The 19810-nt window shown below is 55.5% G+C and overlaps 1 protein-coding gene across 1 annotated transcript; it reads right to left on the bottom strand.

Moving 5' to 3' along the window:
* Positions 1 to 2592: 2592 nt before the first annotated feature.
* PRSS57 (serine protease 57) lies at positions 2593 to 8108 on the bottom strand. Its single transcript, XM_032179168.1, has 4 exons — positions 8030 to 8108; positions 7493 to 7646; positions 4144 to 4301; positions 2593 to 2948 (listed from the first exon to the last, which is right to left on the bottom strand). Exons 1-4 carry the CDS (start codon positions 8106 to 8108, stop codon positions 2593 to 2595), a joined length of 747 nt encoding a protein of 248 aa, XP_032035059.1.
* Between the last annotated feature and the right edge of the window lie 11702 nt (positions 8109 to 19810).

Raw genomic sequence — 19810 nt, 5'->3', positions numbered from 1 at the left:
GGGTTTCACCCTGTTGGCCAGGCTGTTCTCAAACTCCTGACCTCCGGTGATCCACCCACCTCAGCCTCCCAAAGTGCTGGGATTACAGAGTGAGCCACCGCGCCCGGCCTCAAAGAGTCCTTCAAACTCCATCTCCTTCCTTGCTCTTAGCCCTCCCATGGCTCCACATTGCCCTCAGGACAAAACCTCTTTGCTCACCAGCCAGGGCCTCTGAGGGCTCTCCAGCCTCAGCCTCCCCTCTGGCCAGGCAGGATGAATTTATGGCCACTCCCTGGGCCTGCCACACACCTCCGCTCCCACCGGACCCCCAGCCTGGAACACTTTTCCTATTCAGCCATCTCAGCGTGGATGCCACCTCTTCCAGGAAGTCTTCCCAGACTCCCAGGCTAAGACATGAGTCTTCTCTGGGCTCCCTGCAGCCCGTCGAGGCCGGTTTACCAAGTGAAGATTGAGTGACACCCCGGGTTCTGTGTGGCCCAGCACCGGGCCTCTGGCCCTGGCCCTGGCACTTGGCATGCAGCCGATGCTCAGTTAATGGGCCTGGGAAGGACGGCTCCAGTCCCTTGCTCTGGTTCTCTGATTTGTGCATCTTGGGTGCATTCCTGACATTCCTGATGTCTCGCTCAGCCTCAGTTTCCCCATCTGTGCAATGGCCTCGGTGAACCAGAGCAGGTTCCAGGCTTCAGGGTTTCACAGATGAGAAAAATTCACCCAAAAGCTTTGGCCACTGGCACTTGCTGCCTCCTCCTTTTTTTTTTTTTTTCAGGGTCTTGCTCTGTCGTCCAGGCTGGAGTGGAGTGGCGCAATCTCGGCTCACTGAAACCTCCGCCTCCCGGGTTCAAGCGATTCTCCTGCCTCAGCCTCTGGAATTTAATTTGAGGACGCTGGGTGGAAGCTTCAGGGAAGGGGTTGTCCCTCGAGCAGGAGGGGGCAGGCGGGTCTGCACGGATGCACCACGTGTGGGAAGAGCAGCTTCCTGCCCGGAAAACTCCACCCAGGGACTTTTTTTTTTTTTCAAGACGGAGTCTCACTCTGTCACCCAGGCTGGAGTGCAGTGGCGCGATCTCTGCTCACTGCAACCTGCAACCTCTGCCTCCTGGATTCAAGTGATTCTCCTACCTCAGCCTCCTGAGTAGCTGGGATTACAGGCACCCACCACCATGCTCAGCTAATTTTTGTATTTTTAGTAGAGACATGGTTTCAGGCTGGTTTCGAACTCCTGACCTCAAATGATCCACCCGCCTCGGCCTCCCAAAGTGCTGGGGTTACAGATGTGAGCCACTGCACCCAGCCCCACACAGGGATTTTAAGGGTGTTCTCCACACAGGGCAGGGGTTTGAGAGGCACATTCATTCCGTTTCAGCATAAACTTTGAGTGCCTGCTGTGTGCCATAAACGGCCATAAACGTGAGAAAAAAATCCCTGCCCGTTAGGTTCAGAGGAGGCGGGCATGAGGAAGCGGGTGGTCCAGGGCAGCCTCCTGGGAAGGTAACATTTGAGCACAGACTTGAAAGGCATGAGGGGAAAGGCTCGCGGTGTCTGGGGAATTGGTGCACTGGGCACAGCTGGTGCGGAGCTCGGAGGGGAGACTGTGCTGGGGATGGGATGGCCCAGCCGGGAGGTCTGTTGGCCTCGAGTCAGAGAGGTGACAGGCGTGGATTAGCAGGGCCTGTGGGCACCAGGAGGATTTGTCCTGAAGGAGGTGGGAGCCACTGGGGGGTTCAGGACAGAGGAGGAATGGGACCAGACGTCCGAGTGTCTTTAAAACCTAAGTCAGGCCAGGCGCGGCAGCTCAGGTTCGTAATCCCAGCACTTTGTGGGGCTGAGGCCGGAGGATTGCCTGAGCCCAAGAGGTCAAGACCAGCCTGGGCAACATGGTGAAACCCCGTCTCTACTAAAAATATAAAAATTCGCCTGGCACAGTGGCACACGCCTGTGATCCCAGCACTGTGGGAGACCAAGGTGGGCGGATCACTTGAGGACTGGAGTTAAGATCAGCCTGGCCAACATGGTGAAATCCCATCTCTACTAAAAATACAAAAATTAACCGGGTGTGGTGGCGGGCGCCTGTGATCCCAGCTACTCGGGAGACTGAGGCAGGAGAATCGCTTGAACCCGGGAAGTGGAGGTTGCAGTGAGCCCTGACTATGCCGCTGCACTCCAGCCCAGGCGCCAGAGTGAGACTCCATCTCAAAAAATAGGCCAGGGTTGGGAGGTAGAGGTGGGTGCATCACGAGGTCAAGAGATCGAGACCAGCCTGGCCAACACGGTGAAACCCTGTCTCTACTAAAAATACAAAAATTAGCTGGGCGTGGTGGCGGGTGCCTGTAGTCCCAGCTACTTGGGAGGCTGAGGCAGGAGAATCGCTTGAACCTGGGAGGCAGAGGCTGCAGTGAGCCGAGATCGTGCTACTGCACTCCAGCCTGGCGACACAGGGAGACTCTGTCTGAAAAAAAAAAAACCCAGGGCTTCTTCTCCTGGAAAACACTAAACAGCGGATGACGCTGGTGCAGCGGGGCGGCCCTGGGATGGGGAACTGCGCTGGCTTCCCCTGAGGCTTCAGCACTGGCTTCTGGGCTGGGGTGGTGGAGCTCACAGAGGCAAGACAGAGGATGAGGAGCAGACGCCTGTCACCAAGCTGGGCCGCCTGGTCACGGACATAAAGACCACGTCCCCGGAGGAGGTCTGCTCTTCTCCCTGCCCATCAAGGCATCTGAGATCATTGACCTTTCCCTGGGGGCCTCTCTCAAGGATGAGGTTTTGGAGATTATTCCGGTGCGGACGCAGACCCACGCCAGCCAGCGCACCAGGTTCGAGGCGTCTGTTCCCACTGGGGACTACAATGGCCACGTTGGTCTGGGTGTTGAGTGCTCCAAGGAGGTAGACGCTGCCATCTGCGGGGCCATCATCCTGGCCAAGTGCTCCATTGTCCCCATGCACAGAGGCTACTGGGGGGAACAAGATCAGCAAGCCCCATGCCGTCCCTGGCAAGGTGACAGGGCGCTGCGGCTCTGTGCTGGTGCGCCTCATCCCCGTGCCCGGGGTGCTGGCGTCGTCTGGGCGCCTGTTTGACAGGCCGCTGCGGCTCTGTGCTGGTGCGCCTCGTCCCCGTGTCCGGGGTGCTGGCGTCGTCTGGGTGCCTGTGTGACAGGGCGCTGCGGTTCTGTGCTGGTGCGCCTCATCCCCGTGTCTGGGGTGCTGGCATCGTCTCGGCGCCTGTGCCCAAGAAGCTGCTCATGATGGCTGGTATCGGTGACTGCTACACCTTAGCCAGGGGCTGCACTGCCACCCTGGGCAACTTTGCTAAGGCCACCTCTGATATCCTCTCTAAGACCTACAGCTGCCTGACCCCCGACCTCTATATTCCCCAAGTGTCTCTTTTAGGAATTCACTGGCCACCTTGTGAAGACTCACGCCAGAGTCTCTGTGCAGAGGACCCAGGCTCCAGCTGTGGTTAGGGCATAAGGTTTTATACACAAAAAATAAAGTGAATTAAGCCTGGAAAAAAAAAAACGGCCAGGCACGATGGCTCATGCCTGTAATCCCCACACTTTGGAGGCCGAGGTGGGTGGATCACTGGGTCAGGAGTTCGAGACCAGCCTGGCCAACATAGTGAAACCCCATCTCTACTAAAAACACAAAAAACTAGCCAGGTCTGGTGGCGAGTGCCTGTAATCTCAGCTACTCGGGTGGCTGAGGCAGGAGAACCACTTGAGCCCGGGAGGCAGAGGTTACAGTGAGCCCAGATGGCGCCATTGCCCTCTAGCCCCAGTGACAGTTCGAGACTCCAACTAAAGAAAGAAAAGAAAAGAAAAGTCGGCCGGGCGCAGTGGCTCACGCTTGTAATCCCAGCCCTTTGGGAGGCTGAGGCAGGTGGATCATTTGAGGTCAGGAGTTCGAGACCAGCCCGGCCAACATGGTGAAACCCTGTCTCTACTAAAATACAAAAATTAGCTGGGCGTGGTGGCGCACACCTGTAATCCCATCTACTTGAGAGGCTGAGGCAGGAGAATCACTTGAACCCAGGAGGTTGAGGTTGCAGTGAGCCAAGATCGCGCCACTGCACTCCAGCCTGAGCGACAGAGCGAGAGACTCTGTCTCAAAACTAAACATATGTCAGATCCACCCCCAGGGCCACCCCACCCCCGGGGCTCACCCGCAGCAGGCAGATGTCGTTGGCGTGGGTCATGGGGTGGTAGTTGGGGTGCGTGGTGACAGCATCGATGCCAAACACCTGCTGGGTGGGCTCCGCGGTACGCAGGGCATGGGCGCCCAGCACCACCAGGCCGGTGCGGAGGTCTCTGCAGGGAGGAGGTGGTGGGCGAGATGGGGGTCAGGGCTGCCCGTCCTGGGCCTCAGTCCACTCATCTATGAAACAGAGGCCCAGGCCGGGCACGGTGGCTCACGCCTGTAATCCCAGCACTTTGGGAGGGTGAGGAGGATGGATCACCTGAGGTCGGGAGTTCAAGACCAGCCTGATCAACATGGAGAAACCCTGTCTCTACTAAAAATACAAAATTAGCTGGGCATGGTGGCACATGCCTGTCATCCCAGCTACTCAGGAGGCTCAGGCAGGAGAAGTGCTTGAGCCTGGGAGGCGGAGCTTGCAGTGAGCCGAGATCGTACCATTGCACTCCAGCCTGGGGGACAGAGCGAGACTCCGTCTCAAAAAAAAAACGAAAACCAAAAACAAAAAAACAATTACTTTTGCATCAACTTAATATTCTTTTTCTTTTTTTCTTTCTTTCTTTCTTTTTTTTTTTTTTTTTTGAGACAGAGTCTCACTCTGTCCCCCAGGCTAGAGTGCAATCTTGGCTTACGGCAACTTCTGCCTCCTGGGTTCCGGTGATTCTCCTGCCTCAGCCCTCCAAGCAGCTAAGACTACAGGCGTGTGCCACCACTCCCAGCTAATTTTTGTACTTTCAATAGAGATGGGATTTCACCATGTTGGCCAGGCTGGTCTCGAACTCCTGACCTCAAGTGATCCTCCCGCCTTGGCCTCCCAAAGTGCTGGGATTACAGGCGTGAGCCACCACACCCAGCCACCAACTTAATATTATAATAAATTAATAATTATGTTTATTATTATTCCTACCTCCAATATAGAATTAACTCCAATAGTTGTGGTATTAATTTGAATCATTATTATAAAAACATATTTAGAATAAAGACAATACTTATTATATTTATTATAAGCTCTACTTCAATTATAATATTAACTACAATAATTTCAATATTCTCCTTTTTTAAATTTCTTTAATTTTTTTTTGAGACAGTCTCGCTCTGTCGTCCAGGCTGGAGTGCAGTGGCGCAATCTTGGCTCACTGCAAGCTCCACCTCCTGGGTTCACGCCATTCTCCTGTCTCAGCCTCCTGAATAGCCAGGACTACAGGCGCCAGCCACCATACCCGGCTAATTTTTTTGTATTTTTTTTTTAGTAGAGACGGGGTTTCACCGTGTTAGCCAGGATGGTCTCGATCTCCTGACCTCGTGATCTGCCTGCCTCGGCGTGGGATTACAGGCGTGAGCCACTACGCCTGGCTTTTTTTTTTTGAGACAAGTTCTCACTCTGTGGCCCAGGCTGCCCTGGCGTGATCACAGCTCACTGCAGCCTCAACCTCCCAGGCTCAAGCGATCCTCCCACAGCAGCCTTTCAAGTAGCTGGGACCACAGGAGCACACCTCCGGTGTGGAGGACTCTGCCGGGGAGGAGGGGTGGGTGAGACCGGGGTGAGGGCTGCCCGTCTGGGCCTCCGTCCACTCATCTATGAAATGGAGACCCAGTAATCCATTTAATGCTCACGCCGGCCCCGTGATAATATTAGGTTGGTGGAAAAGTAATTTTTTTTTTTTTTGAGACAGAGTCTCGCTGTCGCCCAGGCTGGAGTGCAGTGGCGGGATCTCGGCTCACTGCAACCTCTGCCTCCCTGGTTCAAGTGATTCTCCTGCCCTCCAAGCAGCTAGGACTACAGGCACGCACCACCACGCCCGGCTAATTTTCGTACTTTTAGTAGAGATGGGGTTTCACCATGTTGGCCAGGCTGGTCTCGAACTCCTGAGTAGCTGGGACCACAGAAGCACACCACTACTCCTGACTAATTTTTGTATTTTTTTAGAGATGGGGAGTTTTATTTTGTTGCCCAGGTTGATCTTGAACTCCTGGAGTCAAGTGATCCTCCTGCCTGGGCCTCCTAAAGCCCTGGGATTACAGATGTGAGTCCCTGCGCCCAGCCCCAATGTTCTTTTCTTTTTTTCTCCTTTTGAGAGAGAATCTGGCTCTGCCACTCAGGCTGGTGTGCAATGGCGCCATCTTGGCTCACTGCCACCTCCACCTCCCGGGTTCAAGTGATTCTCCTACCTCAGCCTCCCCAGTAGCTGGGGATACAGCCACTTGCTACCACGCCCAACTAATTTTGGTACTTTTTTTTTTCGAGACAGAGTCTCGCTCTGTCTCCCCAGGCTGGAGTGCAGTGGTGCAATCTCGGCTCACTGCAAGCTCTGCCTCCTGGGTTCACGCCATTCTCCTGCCTCAGCCTCCCGAGTAGCTGGGACCACAGGCGCCCACCACCAAGCCCGGCTAATTTTTTGTATGTTTAGTAGAGACGGGGTTTCACCATGTTAGCCAGGATGGCCTCGATCTCCTGACCTCGTGATCCTCCCACCTTGGCCTCCCAAAGTGCTGAGATTACAGGCGTGAGCCACCGCACCCGGCCTAATTTTCGTATTTTTAGTAGAGACAGAGTTTCACCATGTTGGCCAGCCTGGTCTCAAACTCCTGACCTCAAACAATCCACGGTGTCCCAACGTGAGGGGGACTCCAGGCTGGCGGGGGAGCTGGGGACACCGCAGCCCAGGACCAACCCATCCCTTGCCTGGTGGGGGCTCCTGCAGGAGGGGACCCACCCACCTTGGCCCCAATACACATTTTAATAGTTATTATAACAATATGTTTAAAACGAGGCAGGGCGTGGTGCTCACACTTGCAATCCCAGCACTTTGGGAGGCAGAGGCAGGTGGATCATTTGAGGTCAGGAATTCGAGACCAGCCTGGCCAACATAGTGAAATCCAGTCTCTACTAAAAATACAAAAATTTGCCAGGCGTGGTGGCGGGTGCCTGTCATCCCAGCTACTAGGGAAGCTGAGGCAGGAGAATGGCTTGAGCCTGGGAGGCAAAGGTTGCGGTGAGCCGAGATTGCACCACTGCACTCCAGCCTGGGGGACCGAGACTGTCTCAAAAAAAAAAAAAAGAAAGAACATAGTGACAGTTACAGTAACAGTTAGAATATGTACTTGTACCTGCTGCTGCTTCTGTGCTGCTTCTGCCTCCCTGCCTTCTCCTCCTGTTTTCCCTTTGTTGCCCCTTAAATCCGGCCCCCGCTGAGACTCCCCCTCCTGCAGGAGCCACGGCGCCCCCAGCTCCCCCGCCAGCCTGGAGTCCCCCTCATGTCGGGACACGGTGTCCAGAGAGAAGGGGCCCGACAGGTGAGCTCACCTGTGGCCGAAGCAGTGGGCGGCTGAGACCACCCAGCGGGCTTGCAGCAGGAAGCCTCCGCAGTGGTGTTGGCCCCCGAAGCGCACGGATGCCATGTAGGGCCTGGAGTGGGGGGTCACCTCGTGGCCCCCGATGATCTGGGCCCCCCAGGAGCCTGCTGGAGGGACGGCCTGAGTCAGGGACCAGGCAGGAGGAAGGGCTGACGGGGCTGGGGTCAGGGCAGGGGGGAAAGAGCGGCCAAGACAGAGACGGGGGGTGAGATTCGAGACACAGAGACACAGAGAGCTGGAGACAGAGCGCAGACAAGCCCCCCAGATGTGCTGGGAGGGGCTTCCGAACCCGGGAGATCCAGGGCTGGGCTGGGCAGAGACCCTGGCCGGATTTGCACCCATTTCCGGCAGAGGCAGCCACGGGGGCTCGGCGGATGGAGCAGACGGAGCTCTCCCCAGGGTTCTCCCAGGACTGGGGGGTCCTGGGTGTGGCCCCCGTACGGGGACATGGCGGGGGCCTGGGTGGGGATCCCGGGGGGCTCCTCACCGGGGAGCTTCATGGGCAGCATCAGGGTGGTGGCCACGGTCAGCAGCGGACGTCCCCAGCCCCCCAACCCAGGCCCCATGGCAGACGCAGGCTGGCGTCTCCCTGCAGAGGTCTTCGGGCCGTGGCTCCCACCCTCAGCCAACGGCCGGAAAGGGGGAGCCTGGCTGTGGCCTGTGGTCGGAGGCCCCACCAGCAACGGCTGGAGCCCAGGCGGGCGTTTCTGGGAAATCGACGGTGTCAGGTGGTGGCTGATAATAATCAATCATTGCCCCCTAGGTCTGGAAACAGAGAGTGGAGGACACAGCTCTGGGGCTGCAAGTGACCTTGGGAAGGCGCTCGACCCCTCTGTGCCTCAGTTTACCCAGCTTCCACGTGGCTCAGCATGTGTCGGGAGCTTTCCGAGGAACCCAGGTCACGACAGCTCTCGGGACCCTGCAGCTCCCCTCCGGCCCCCACCCCCGAACCCCAGTCTTCCCATCTCCAACCCCAGTGCCGATCTCAGGGCTGTGGGGATAGTGAGGAAGGCTGGTCTCCTGGGAAGCTCTGATGATTTCTGCCTTTATTTTATTTTTATTTTTATAGGTGGGGTTTTGCTATGTTGCCCAGGCTGGTCTTGAACTCCTGGGCTCCAGCGATCCTCCCTCCTTGGCCTTCCAAAGTGCTGAGATCACAGGAGAGAGCCACTGCACCTGGCAGATTTCTGCCTTTATTCAGCAGTTACTGAGTGCCTAGTATATACCAGACCTCATGCTAAGAGGTGAGGATGCAGCAGTGACCGCGACCCATCCTGCAGCACTGACATTCTGTGGGGTCCGGAGTAAGTGGGACACGGCTGTACCTCGGTCTTCACTTTTCTTTATTTTTTCTTTTCTTTTCTTTTTTTTTTTTGAGATGAGTCTTGCTCTTGTTGCCCAGGCTATAGTGGAACGGCGCCATCTCGGCTCACCGCAACCTCTACCTCCCAGGTTCAAGTGATTCTCCTTCCTCAGGCTCCCGAGTAACTGGAACTACACGCTCCCGCCACCACACCCGGCTAATTTTGTTTTTGTATTTTTAGTAGACACGGGGTTTCACTATATTAGCCAGGATGGTCTCGATCTCCTGACCTCATGATCTGCCCACCTTGGCCTCCCAAAGTGCTGGGATTACAGGCATGAGCCACCGTGCCTGGCCTTTTTTTTCTTTTTTGAGAAGGAATCTCACTCTTGTTGCCCAGGCTAGAGTGCAATGGCGCAATCTTGGCTCACTGCAACCTCTGCCTCCTGGGTTCAAGTGATTCTCCTTCCTCAGCCTCCTGAGTATCTGGGATTACAGCGCCCACCACCACACCCAGCTAAATTTGTGTGTTTAGTAGAGATGGAGTTTCTCCATGTTGGTCAGGCTGGTCTCAAACTCCCAACCTCAGGTGATCCACCTGCCTCGGCCTCCCAAAGTGCTGGGATTACAGGCCTGAGCCACCACGCCTGGCCTGGCGGGTCTTCACCTTTCAGTGGGAGCGTTCTTAGTGGCAAAGTTCAGGTCGTAAAGTGCAGCTCACACAGCTGGGTGATGGCATTCACGGCGGTGGCTGGTGGTGGGGTGCTCGTCAGCGCTTAACAATGGACAGGCTGGGGCTGGGTGCAGTGGCTCATGCCTATAATCCCAGCACTTTGGGAGGCCGAGGCAGGTGGATCACCTGAGGCCAGGAGTGCAAGACCAGCCTGGCCAACATAGTGAAACCCCGTCTCTACTTAAAGTACCAAAATTAGCCGGGCGTGGTGGCAGTTGCCTGTAATCCCAGCTACTTGGGAGGCTGAGGCAGGAGAATCGCTTGAACTGCGAGGCGGAGGTGGCAGTGAGCTGAGATTGTGCCATTGCACTCCAGCCTGGGTGACAGAGCGAGACTCCATCTCAAAAAAAAAAAAAAAAAAGTCACTGGTGAACGCTCCAGACCTGTGTTTTACCAAATGTAAAGTGTTCTCAATAAAGAATGAAGTCAAATGAAGCAATGGGAAATGCATCAAAAGGAAGGTATGAAAAGGCCCCACGGTGAACTCGGGCTCTGCGAGATGCAGGCGGGCTCTGGAAGCTAAAAAACGGCAGGAAACGAATTTTCCCCTGGAGCCTCCGGGAAAAGCCAGCCCTACTGATGCCCTGACGTTAGCCTGGCAGGGCCTGCATGGGCTTCTCACCTCCAGCACTGCCAGAGAATAAATTGGTGCCATTTCGTTTATTTTTATTATTATTATTATTATTATTTTTGAGACGGAGTCTCGCTCTGTCGCCCAGGCTGGAGTGCAGGGGCGCGATCTCGGCTCACTGCAAGCTCCGCCTCCCGGGTTCCCGCCATTCTCCTGCCTCAGCCTCCCGAGTAGCTGGGACTACAGGCGCCCATCACCGCGCCCGTCACCGCGCCCGGCTGATTTTTTGTATTTTTAGTAGAGACGGGGTTTCACCGTGTTAGCCAGGATGGTCTCGATCTCCTGACCTCGTGATCCGCCCGCCTCGGCCTCTCAAAGTGCTGGGATTACAGGCGTGAGCCACTGCGCCCAGCCTTGTTTATTATTTATATATTTATTTTGAGACAGGGAGACAGAGTCTTGCTCTGCCCCCAGGCTGGAGTGCAGTGGTGCAATCAAAGCTCACTGCAGCCTCGACCTCCTGGGCTCAAGCCATCCTCCCACCTCAGCCTCCCGAGTAGCTCGGACCACAGGCACCTGCCACCACCACGCCCGACTCATTATTTCATTTTTTGTGGAGACGGGGTTTCGCCGTGTTGCCCAGGCTGGTCTTGAACTCCTGGCCTCAAGCAATCCTCCAGCCTCGGCTTCCCGAGGTGCTGGAATTGTAGGTGTGAGCCACCGTGTCTGGCCTAAGTTGGTGTCATTTTAAACCACTATGTTTCTGGGAATTTGTTACAGCAGCTGCAGGAAAGATTTAGGGAAACGGAAAGCTGTTTCCAGGGCCTGGGGACAGGTGGGACCCCAGCTCAAGGTCTGTGTACTTGGGGACCATTTCCTGCTCTGCTGTGGTCTACTGGGGCCGTCTGGCACCGCTGTGACCACATGGGCCGTGCTCCATCAATATTGGCTTTTTTTGTATGGGTTTTTTTTTTTTTTTGAGATGGAATCGCGATCTGTTGCCAGGATGGAGTGCAGTGGCATGATCTCGGCTCACTACAACCTCAGTATCCCAGGTTCAAGCGATTCTCCTGCCTCAGCCTCCCCAGTAGCTGGGACTACAGGCGTCTGCCCCCACGCCCAACTAATTTTTTGTATTTTTAGTGGAGATGGGGTTTCACCATATTGGCCACGCTGGTCTTGAACTCCTGACCTCAGGTGATCCACCAGCCTCAGCCTCCCAAAATGCTGGGATTACAGGTGTGAGTCACCACGTCCGGCCCTGTTTTTATCTTTTAGAGACAGGGTCTCCTGTCACCTAGGCTGGAGTGCAGTGGTTCGATCTCGGCTCACTGCATCCTCTGCCTGCTGAGTTCAAGCGATCCTACTGCCTTAGCCTCCCAAGCAGGTGGGAGTACAGGTGCCTGCCACCACGCCCGGCTAATTTTTGGGTTTTTTTGTTTTGTTTTATTTGTTTGGTAGAGATGGGTTTCGCCATGTTGACCAGGCTGGTCTCAAACTCCTCAGCTCAAGTGATCCGCCTGCCTCGGCCTCCCAAAGTGCTGGGATTGCAGGCTTGAGCCATCGCGCCCGGCTGTCCACCAATACTGCTGAACGACTGGACAGCAGGCACCCTGGTCTCCACGGTCGTCGCATCAGCACGAGTGGGTCCCCTGGACTTGCTCCTACCTGCCCTGCTGCCCTCTGTCGGGGAACACTGAGGCAGAGACCTGGAAAACGTCCCCAGCTCCACGGGCGTTAGGAGAATTGCCCGAAGCTGCAGGAGTCTGGATTGTTCCCCCAGGATGCTGTCCCTGTCCCGGTCGCTGATGGGGACACAGTACGGAGAGGGTAAGCGCCTCAGCCCCGCCACACAGTGAGGAGCCAGGGGGCCCGGGCTGCTGCCTCAGAGGAGCTTCCACTGCCTCTCAGGACCGATTCTACCCAGAGCTGGGCCGTTTCCTTCCCTTTTGGTGAACAGTTGTGAAATAAATAACCGTCCCCCAGCGTCTCAGAAAACCGAGCTCCTGGCAGCCCTGGGGAGGGGGCTGAGTGGGGGGTCACTGTTCCCACTTCCCAAACTGAGGCCCAGAGAGGGGAGCCGATTTGTTTGGGGCCGCACAGCACAGAGTCTTGACCCATGAGCCGCTGGACTGCAATTCTCCTGGAGGGTCTCTCCATGGCGGATTTGAGTGGCTCTTCAGAAGCTCAGACACCAGCCACTGCAGGGAGTCAACAGCAATGTGACAGCAGCTTCCTTTATCATATTTAATTTTAAGTATTTTATTTTATTTATTTTATTTTTTTGAGACGGAGTCTCTCTCTGTCGCCCAGGCTGGAGTGCAGTGGCACCATCTCAGCTCACTGCAAGCTCCGCCTCCTGCGTTCAAGTGATTCTCCTGCCTCAGCCTCCCGAGTAGCTGGGATTGCAGGCGCCCGCCACCACGCCCAGCTAATTTTTTGTATTTTTAGTAGAGACGGGGTTTCACCGTGTTAGCCAGGTTGGTCTTGAACTTCTGATGGCAGGTGATCGACCCTCCTGGGCCTCCCAAAGTGCTGGGATGACAGGTGTGAGCCTCCACGCCTAGCCCCTCCCCTGCAAAAAATTGTTTTTGAAGACAAGATCTTGCCTGGTCGCCGAGACTGCAATGCGGTGGTGCAATCACAGCTCACTGCAGCCTCTGCCTCCTGGCTCCGCCTTCCCTGTAGCTGGGACCACAGGCTCACAAAACCACCAGGGTAATTAAAAAAAAACAAAAAACAAAAAGCCAGACACGGTGGCTCACGCTTGTAATCCCAGCACTTTGGGAGGCCGAGGCTGGCAGATCACGAGGTCAGGAGTTTGAGACGAGCCTGGCCAACATGGTGAAACCCTGTCTCTGCTAAAAATGCAAAAATTAGCTGGGTGTGGTGGCGGGCGCCTGTGATTCCAGCTACTCGGAAGGCTGAAGCAGGAGAATTGCTTGAACCCAGGAGACGGAGGTCGCAGTGAGCTGAGATCGTGCCACTGCACTCCAGCCTGGGTGACAACAGTGAGACTCCCTCTGAAAAAAAAAAAAAAAAAAAAAAACATCAGCAAGGTACTGGATGCAGCATCCCGTTGGGGACTGGGGCCCTGGCGCCCCTTGCAAAGCCCCTGTTTGCCCATCTGTAAGCTGGACCCTGCCCCATCCTTCTCATGGACGCCATCACAGTCAGAGAAGAGGGTGGAAGACAGGAAACCATCCATTCATTCACTCAACTCATTCCGTGAGCATTTATTGAGCACCTACTGTGTACAGCCAGTGTTGTGGGCCTTGGGGACTCAGCAGTGAAGAAGACAGGCAAGTTTTTGCCCTTGTGGGGCTGTCATTCAGCAGAGAGGCAGGAAGGAAACGCTGAACACAACATGTAAATGACATTGTCTGTCGGAAGAATTTAGTGGGAAAGAGAGCATGGATGGACAAGAGGAATAGCAAACACCGGGCACGGTGGCTCACGCCTGTAATTCCAGCACTTTGGGAGGTTGAGGCAGGCGGATCGCCTGAGGTCAGGAGCTCCAGACCAGTCTGGCCAACATGGTGAAACCCTGTCTCTACTAAAAATACAAAAATTAGCCAGGCATGATGGTGGGCACCTGTAATCCCAGCTACTCAGGAGGCTAAGGTGGAAGGATGGCTTGAACCCAGGAGGTGGAGGTTGCAGTGAGCTGAGATGGTGCCATTGCCCTCCAGCCTGGGCAACAGAGCAAGACTCTGTCTCAAAAAAAAAAAAAAAAAATTAGCCACGTGTGGTGGTGCACGCCTGTAGTCCCAGATACTCAGGAGGCTGAGGTGGGAGGATTACCTGATGGGGGAGGGCGAGGCTGCAGTGAGCCAAGATCACGTCACTGCACTCCAGCCTGGGTGGCAGAGTGAGACCCTATCTTATTCAAAAAAATAAAAACAAAAAGGGTACCGAGGGGACCCAGTGACAATGGGGAAGCTGGGGAAGTTCTCCCCAGAGGAACACACAAGGCGATTAACAGCAGCTGTCTGGACGGCTGAAGCCCAAGCTGGTTGTGGGGCAAGGAGAGGTGAGCAGGGAAGAGACAGGATTGTCTGGGCTCAGCTGTGCCTTGTGGGGCTGCAGGGCACTGGGGAGCCATAGATGGTGTTTGAGCTAGGGCAGGCCAGGGCATATTTCTCTGGTGAAAGAGTGGAGTGGGGAGAGGAGGTGGGGAGACCTGGAGGCGACACGGCTCAGGGTTGGGGTGGGGGCCACAAGGCCTCAGCTAAAGTCATGGCTGGGGAGAGGCGAGGGGGGTCTCTGACGCAGGGACAGGGGAGGAATGAGGTTTTGGGGCCTACCTATAGCTTCCAGTCGTCCAAGGCTCCAGAGGGTGGCCAGATCTGCAAGGAGTGGTGGGGCGTGCTGGGCGGAGCCCTGGGGTGGAGCTCTAGAGAAGTAGGGAGGGCAGGGGCGCCCTCGGGAAAACCTCACTCCTCCCCTGTCCCTGAGTCCAGGAAGGGGACAGGCCAACATCGCTCTGGAAGCCTGGAGGCCGGGCCGAGGTGCAGGATCGGGACCGACATTGCCTGGGAGGCGGGGCTGAGGTGTAGGGGCGGGGCCGACAGTGCCTGGGAGGCGGGGCTGAGGTGTAGGGGCGGGGCCGACAGTGCCTGGGAGGCGGGGCTCTGGTGTAGAGGCGGGGCCGACAGTGCCTGGGAGGCGGGGCTGAGGTGTAGAGGCGGGGCCGACAGTGCCTGGGAGGCGAGGCCGAGGCACAGGGGGCGGGGCCAATGTGCAGGGGCGGGGCCGACATTGCCTGGGATGCAGGGACGTGGGGCCGGTGTCGGGGGAGGGGCCATGGTGCATGGGGCGGGGTCGGGGGCGGGGCCGAGATGGCCTAGGCTGCTGGGAGGCGGGACTAGGTTGCAGGGTGCGGGGCTAGGGGCGGGGTGCGGGGCCGAGATTGCCCGGGAGGCGGGTCCGAGGTTCAGGGGGCGGGGCTAGGGCGCAGGGGGCGGGGCCGACATTGCTTCGGAAGCTGGGAGAGGGGACCGAGGTGCAGGGGGCAGAGCCTCAGTGCAGTGACTGCTCCCCACAGGACGAGGATGGACGCTGCAGTGCCTGTGGGTGGGTGAGCGCAGTGAGGCGGTGGAAGTGAGGTTGTGAAGGTCAACTCGAGGCAGCTTCTCTCCGGTCCACTACACACCCCACCTTGTCCCACCTCCACACCTTTGCCCAGGCCGTTCCGGCCACCTGCAACGTCTCCCTCTACCGTTTGCCCGGCCCATTTCCCCGGTTCATGTGGCATCACCTCCAGGCCTGTGTGTGCTGGAGTCGGGAGGTGTGGGCTGCGCGAGTTTTTCGTGCAGGGCCTTGAGAGTGGACTTTAGCTTTTGCTCAGAGGGAGGTGTGAGTCTTGGAGGTTTAGAGCTGGGGCGGTGGGAGAAATGATCCCAGCAGCCCCTTTCCCTCCCCACGGCCTCCTCCACTTGCTCCTATTTTTACACAAAATGCCTCCACCACCCTTCAAACCCTGAATCTTTCATTTTAATTTTATTTTATTTTATTTTATTTTATTTTATTTTTGAGATAGGGTCTGGCTCCGTCACCCAGGCTGGAGTGCAGTGGTGTCTTCACAGCTCACTGTAGCCTCAGTCTCCTGGGTTCAACTGGTCCTCCTACAATCAGCCTGTGAGTAACTGGAACTACAGGTGCATGACACCTCACCTGGCTAATTTTTTTAAAAAAATTTGTAGGCCGGGCGCGGTGGTTCATGCCTGTAATCCCAGCACTTTGGGAGGCCAAGGGAGGCAGATCAAGAGGTCAGGAGATCGAGACCATCCTGGCTAACATGGTGAAACTCCATCTCTACTAAAAATATAAAAAATTAGCTGGATGTGGTGGCAGGTGCCTGTAGTCCCAGCTACCTGGGAGGCTGAGGCAGGAGAATGGCATGAACCCGGGAGGCGGAGCTTGCAGTGAGCCGAGATCGCTCCACTGCACTCCAGTCTGGGTGACAGAGTTAGACTCCATCTCAAAAAGAAAAATTACATTTAAAAAATATATATATGGCTAGTGCCTGCTGTACTGAACAAACCAGTCCCCAAAAGCAAATAAAATAACAGCCGCCACCAAGTACCATGGTCACACCTAAAAACCAATTAACACCTTGACAGCTCCTCAAGCAGGTTCCGTTTACTTGGGAGTAGAAGCAGGCAACCCGATACAGGGTCACTCTGACCCCCTAAGCCTGTGCCTTGCCCTGTCTCTTCTTCCTCCTTATAATTAAAATCTTGAAGGACCCCGATGGTAGCCTGTCCTGCTGCCCTGCCTGGGTCTGGCCCCTGCAGCTTGTGATGCTTCTCAGACCCATTTCCAGCCCCCCCGGGGGTCACGGAGGGGTGAGATCAGACAGAGGTTTGAATTTGGGGGTGGCCTTTCCTTGGATGAAGCAGCATTTTTTTTTTTTAAATTGGGCCGGGTGCGGTGTCTCACGCCTGTAATCCCAGCACTTTGGGAGGCCGAGGCGGGCGGATCACGAGGTCAGGAGATCGAGACCATCCTGGCTAACACGGTGAAACCTCGTCTCTACTAAAAATACAAAAAAATTAGCTGGGCGTGGTGGCAGGCGCCTGTAGTCCCAACTACTCGGGAGGCTGAGGCAGGAGAATGGCGTGAACCCGGGAGGCGGAGCTTGCAGTGAGCCGAGATTGCACCACTGCACTCCAGCCTGGGTGACAGCGAGACTCCGTATCAAAAAAAAAAAAAAAAAAAAAATTGTAGAGATGGGGTCTTTCTGTGTTGCCCAGACTGGTCTCAAACTCCTGGGCTCAAGTGATCCTCCCTTCTCAGCCTCCCAAAGTGCTGGGATTACAGGTGTGAGCCACTGTGTCTGGCCCTGAATCATTTATTTTATTTTGAACCAGGGTCTGGCTCTGTTGCCCAGGCTGGAGTGCAGTGGCATGATCGCGGCTCACTGTAGCCTCAACCTCCCAGGCTCATGCGATCCTCCCACCTTAGCCTCCCAAGTAACTGGCACCATAGGCGCACACCACCATGCCCAACTAATTTTTATTTTTATTTTTGTTTTTTGAGACGGAGTTTCACTCTTGTTGCCCAGGCTGGAGTGCAGTGGTGCGATCTCGGCTCACTGCAACCTCCACCTCCCAGGTTCAAGTGATTCTCCTGCCTCAGCCTCTAGAGTAGCTGGGATTACAGGCACCTGCCACCACACCCGGCTAATTTTTTTTGTATTTTTAGTAGAGACGGGGTTTCTCCACGTTGGTCAGGCTGATCTCGAACTCCCGACCTCAGGTGATCCGCCCACCTCAGCCTCCCAAAGTGCTGGGATTACAGGCGTGAGTCACTGTGCCCGGCCTAATTTTTAATTTTTTGTAGAAATGGGAGTCTCACTACATAGCCCAGGGTCTTCAACTCCTGGATTCAAGTGGTCCTCCTGCTTCAGTCTCTTGAAGTGTTGGGATTACATGTAACAGTCACTTCATTCACCCTGAATCATTTATGTAGGGGACAAAAATCACTGTCTCTCCAAGGACAGAACTTCTTTTTTGTTGTTGTTGTTGTTGTTGTTGTTTGTTTTTTTGATATGGAGTCTTGTTCTGTCGCCCAGGCTGGAGTGCAGTGGAGCATTCTCTGCTCACTGCAACTTCTGCCTCCTAGGTTCAAGCCATTCTTCTGCCTCAGCCTCCCCAGTAGCTGGGATTACAGGCGCGCACCACCACGCCCAGCTAAGTTTTGTATTTTTAGTAGAGAAGGGGTTTCACTGGCCGAGCATGGTGGCTCATGCCTGTAATCCCAGCACTTTGGGAGGCTGAGGTGGGGGGTTCACCTGAGGTCGGGAGTTCGAGATCAGCCTGACCAACATGGAGAAACCCCATCTCTACTAAAAATACAAAATTAGCCGGGCATGGTGGCACATGCCTGTAATCTCAGCTGCTAGGGAGGCTGAGGCAGGAGAATCGCTTGAACCTGGGAGACAGAGGTTGTGGTGAGCCGAGATCGCGCCATTGCACTCCAGCCTGGGCAACAAGAGCGAAACTCCGTCCCCCCCGCCAAAAAAAAGAAGTGGTTTCGCCATGTTGGCCAGGCTGGTCTCAAACTTTTGACCTCGTGATCCACCGGCCTCAGCCTCCCAAAGTGCTGGGATTATAGGCGTGAGCCACGGCGCCTGGCTGCAAAAACAGAACATCACCTGTTGAACAGTAGGTGTTCAATAAATCACTTTGGACTAAAAGAACACAGAGGTCAAGGGGCAGTGAAGAAAGACTCACACGTCAGTTTTATTGGGTGCCTAGCGCAGGAGTCAGTACACTACGGCCCTCAGATCAGCTCTGGCCCACTGCCTGTTTTTGTAAATAAAGTTTTATTGGGTGCCTAGTGCAGGAGTCAGTACACTACGGCCCTCGGATCAGCTCTGGCCCACTACCTGTTTTTGTAAATAAAGTTTTATTGGGTGCCTAGTGCAGGAGTCATTACACTATGGCCCTTTATCAGCTCTGGCCTACTGCCTGTTTTTGTAAATAAAGTTTTATGGGCACAGAGCCATGCTCATGGTTTTACATATTGCCTCTGGCTACTTTCACTCTGCAATGGCAGAGCAGAGTCATTGCTGCAGAGACTGTGGCCTGCAATGCTGAAAATATTTACTCTCTGGCCCTTTACAGAAAAAGTTTGCCAAACCCTGAGCTAGTGTGTGCTGGGCCCTGTGCCAAGCCCTTTGTGTGTGCTCACTCAGTTAACCCTCCCACAGCCCTAAGAGGGGGGCAGGAATGAGGCTCCAAGAGGTTAAGAAACAGACCCAGGGTCACACAGCTTGGAGACGGGTGAGTCGGGAATCAGACCCGGGACCCCTGATATTCCTTAGGGTCTTTGCTTTGTTTACCTTTGCTAATTTATCTTATTGTCTTAAATGCTAAAATGCATACACAATCACTGTAAAAAGGGAGGAACAAAGAAAAGGCGTTGATGGCCCTCTTCAGCCTGGGGTACATCCTGCCATATCTTTCTCCACAGCTCATCCGGGGCTACTTTCCTTTAAATCTACAGCCATTCAGCAAACATCAGCAGAGGAGAACCGTTTTATAAGAAAACTAAGGAGTTTGGAAGAATCTTTCCTTCCTGCCCACCCTGGACCCCCATGAGTAGGTGTGCTGGGGCTGGGCTGCAGTGTTCTCACGGGAAACCGGGAAGCTGGGCCCACGGCCTACATGTTGGGGAAGACAGGTCCTGCCTGTCTCCTGCTGTGGCTCCCCAGTGCTCTGAGGACAAAGCCTGAGCTCTCCCTGATCCTCCACCGTCCCTCTCACTCACTCTGGTCGTCTGGTCGCTGGGCCTTTAGTGAGTGTGCCATGGGGGCCCTGGGGCCGATTAAATTCATCGGCCTACTTCCAGCCCCGGGGAGCAGGCTCAGCTCCCAGCCAGGGCCCAGGCACATCAGCACCTGCGGTTGTCTCCACCCCAACCCCCGGCCTTCGCAGGCACAGCGCCCTCCACCAGATACTCCCGCAAAGGAGGCCTGGGGACCCTGCGGGCGGGGCCGGGGGTGCAGGGAACTGTCAGGTCCTCCCCAGGACCCCCCATCCCCTCGCTCGCCCTGAAATGTGTGTCCCTCTCGGCGCCTGGGCTCTCGGGAAAGGCCTTTGCTTGTCTGACTTCGCGAGGGTCCCGGCTCTGGCCCAGGAGCTGGGGAGGG

The sequence above is a fragment of the Hylobates moloch genome, unplaced genomic scaffold (genome assembly GCF_009828535.3).
Source record: "Hylobates moloch isolate HMO894 unplaced genomic scaffold, HMol_V3 SCAFFOLD_15, whole genome shotgun sequence".
NCBI classification, from domain to species: domain Eukaryota; kingdom Metazoa; phylum Chordata; class Mammalia; order Primates; family Hylobatidae; genus Hylobates; species Hylobates moloch.
Note: the sequence above shows the minus strand (reverse complement) of the source record. Positions and strands in the feature narration are given on the sequence as shown.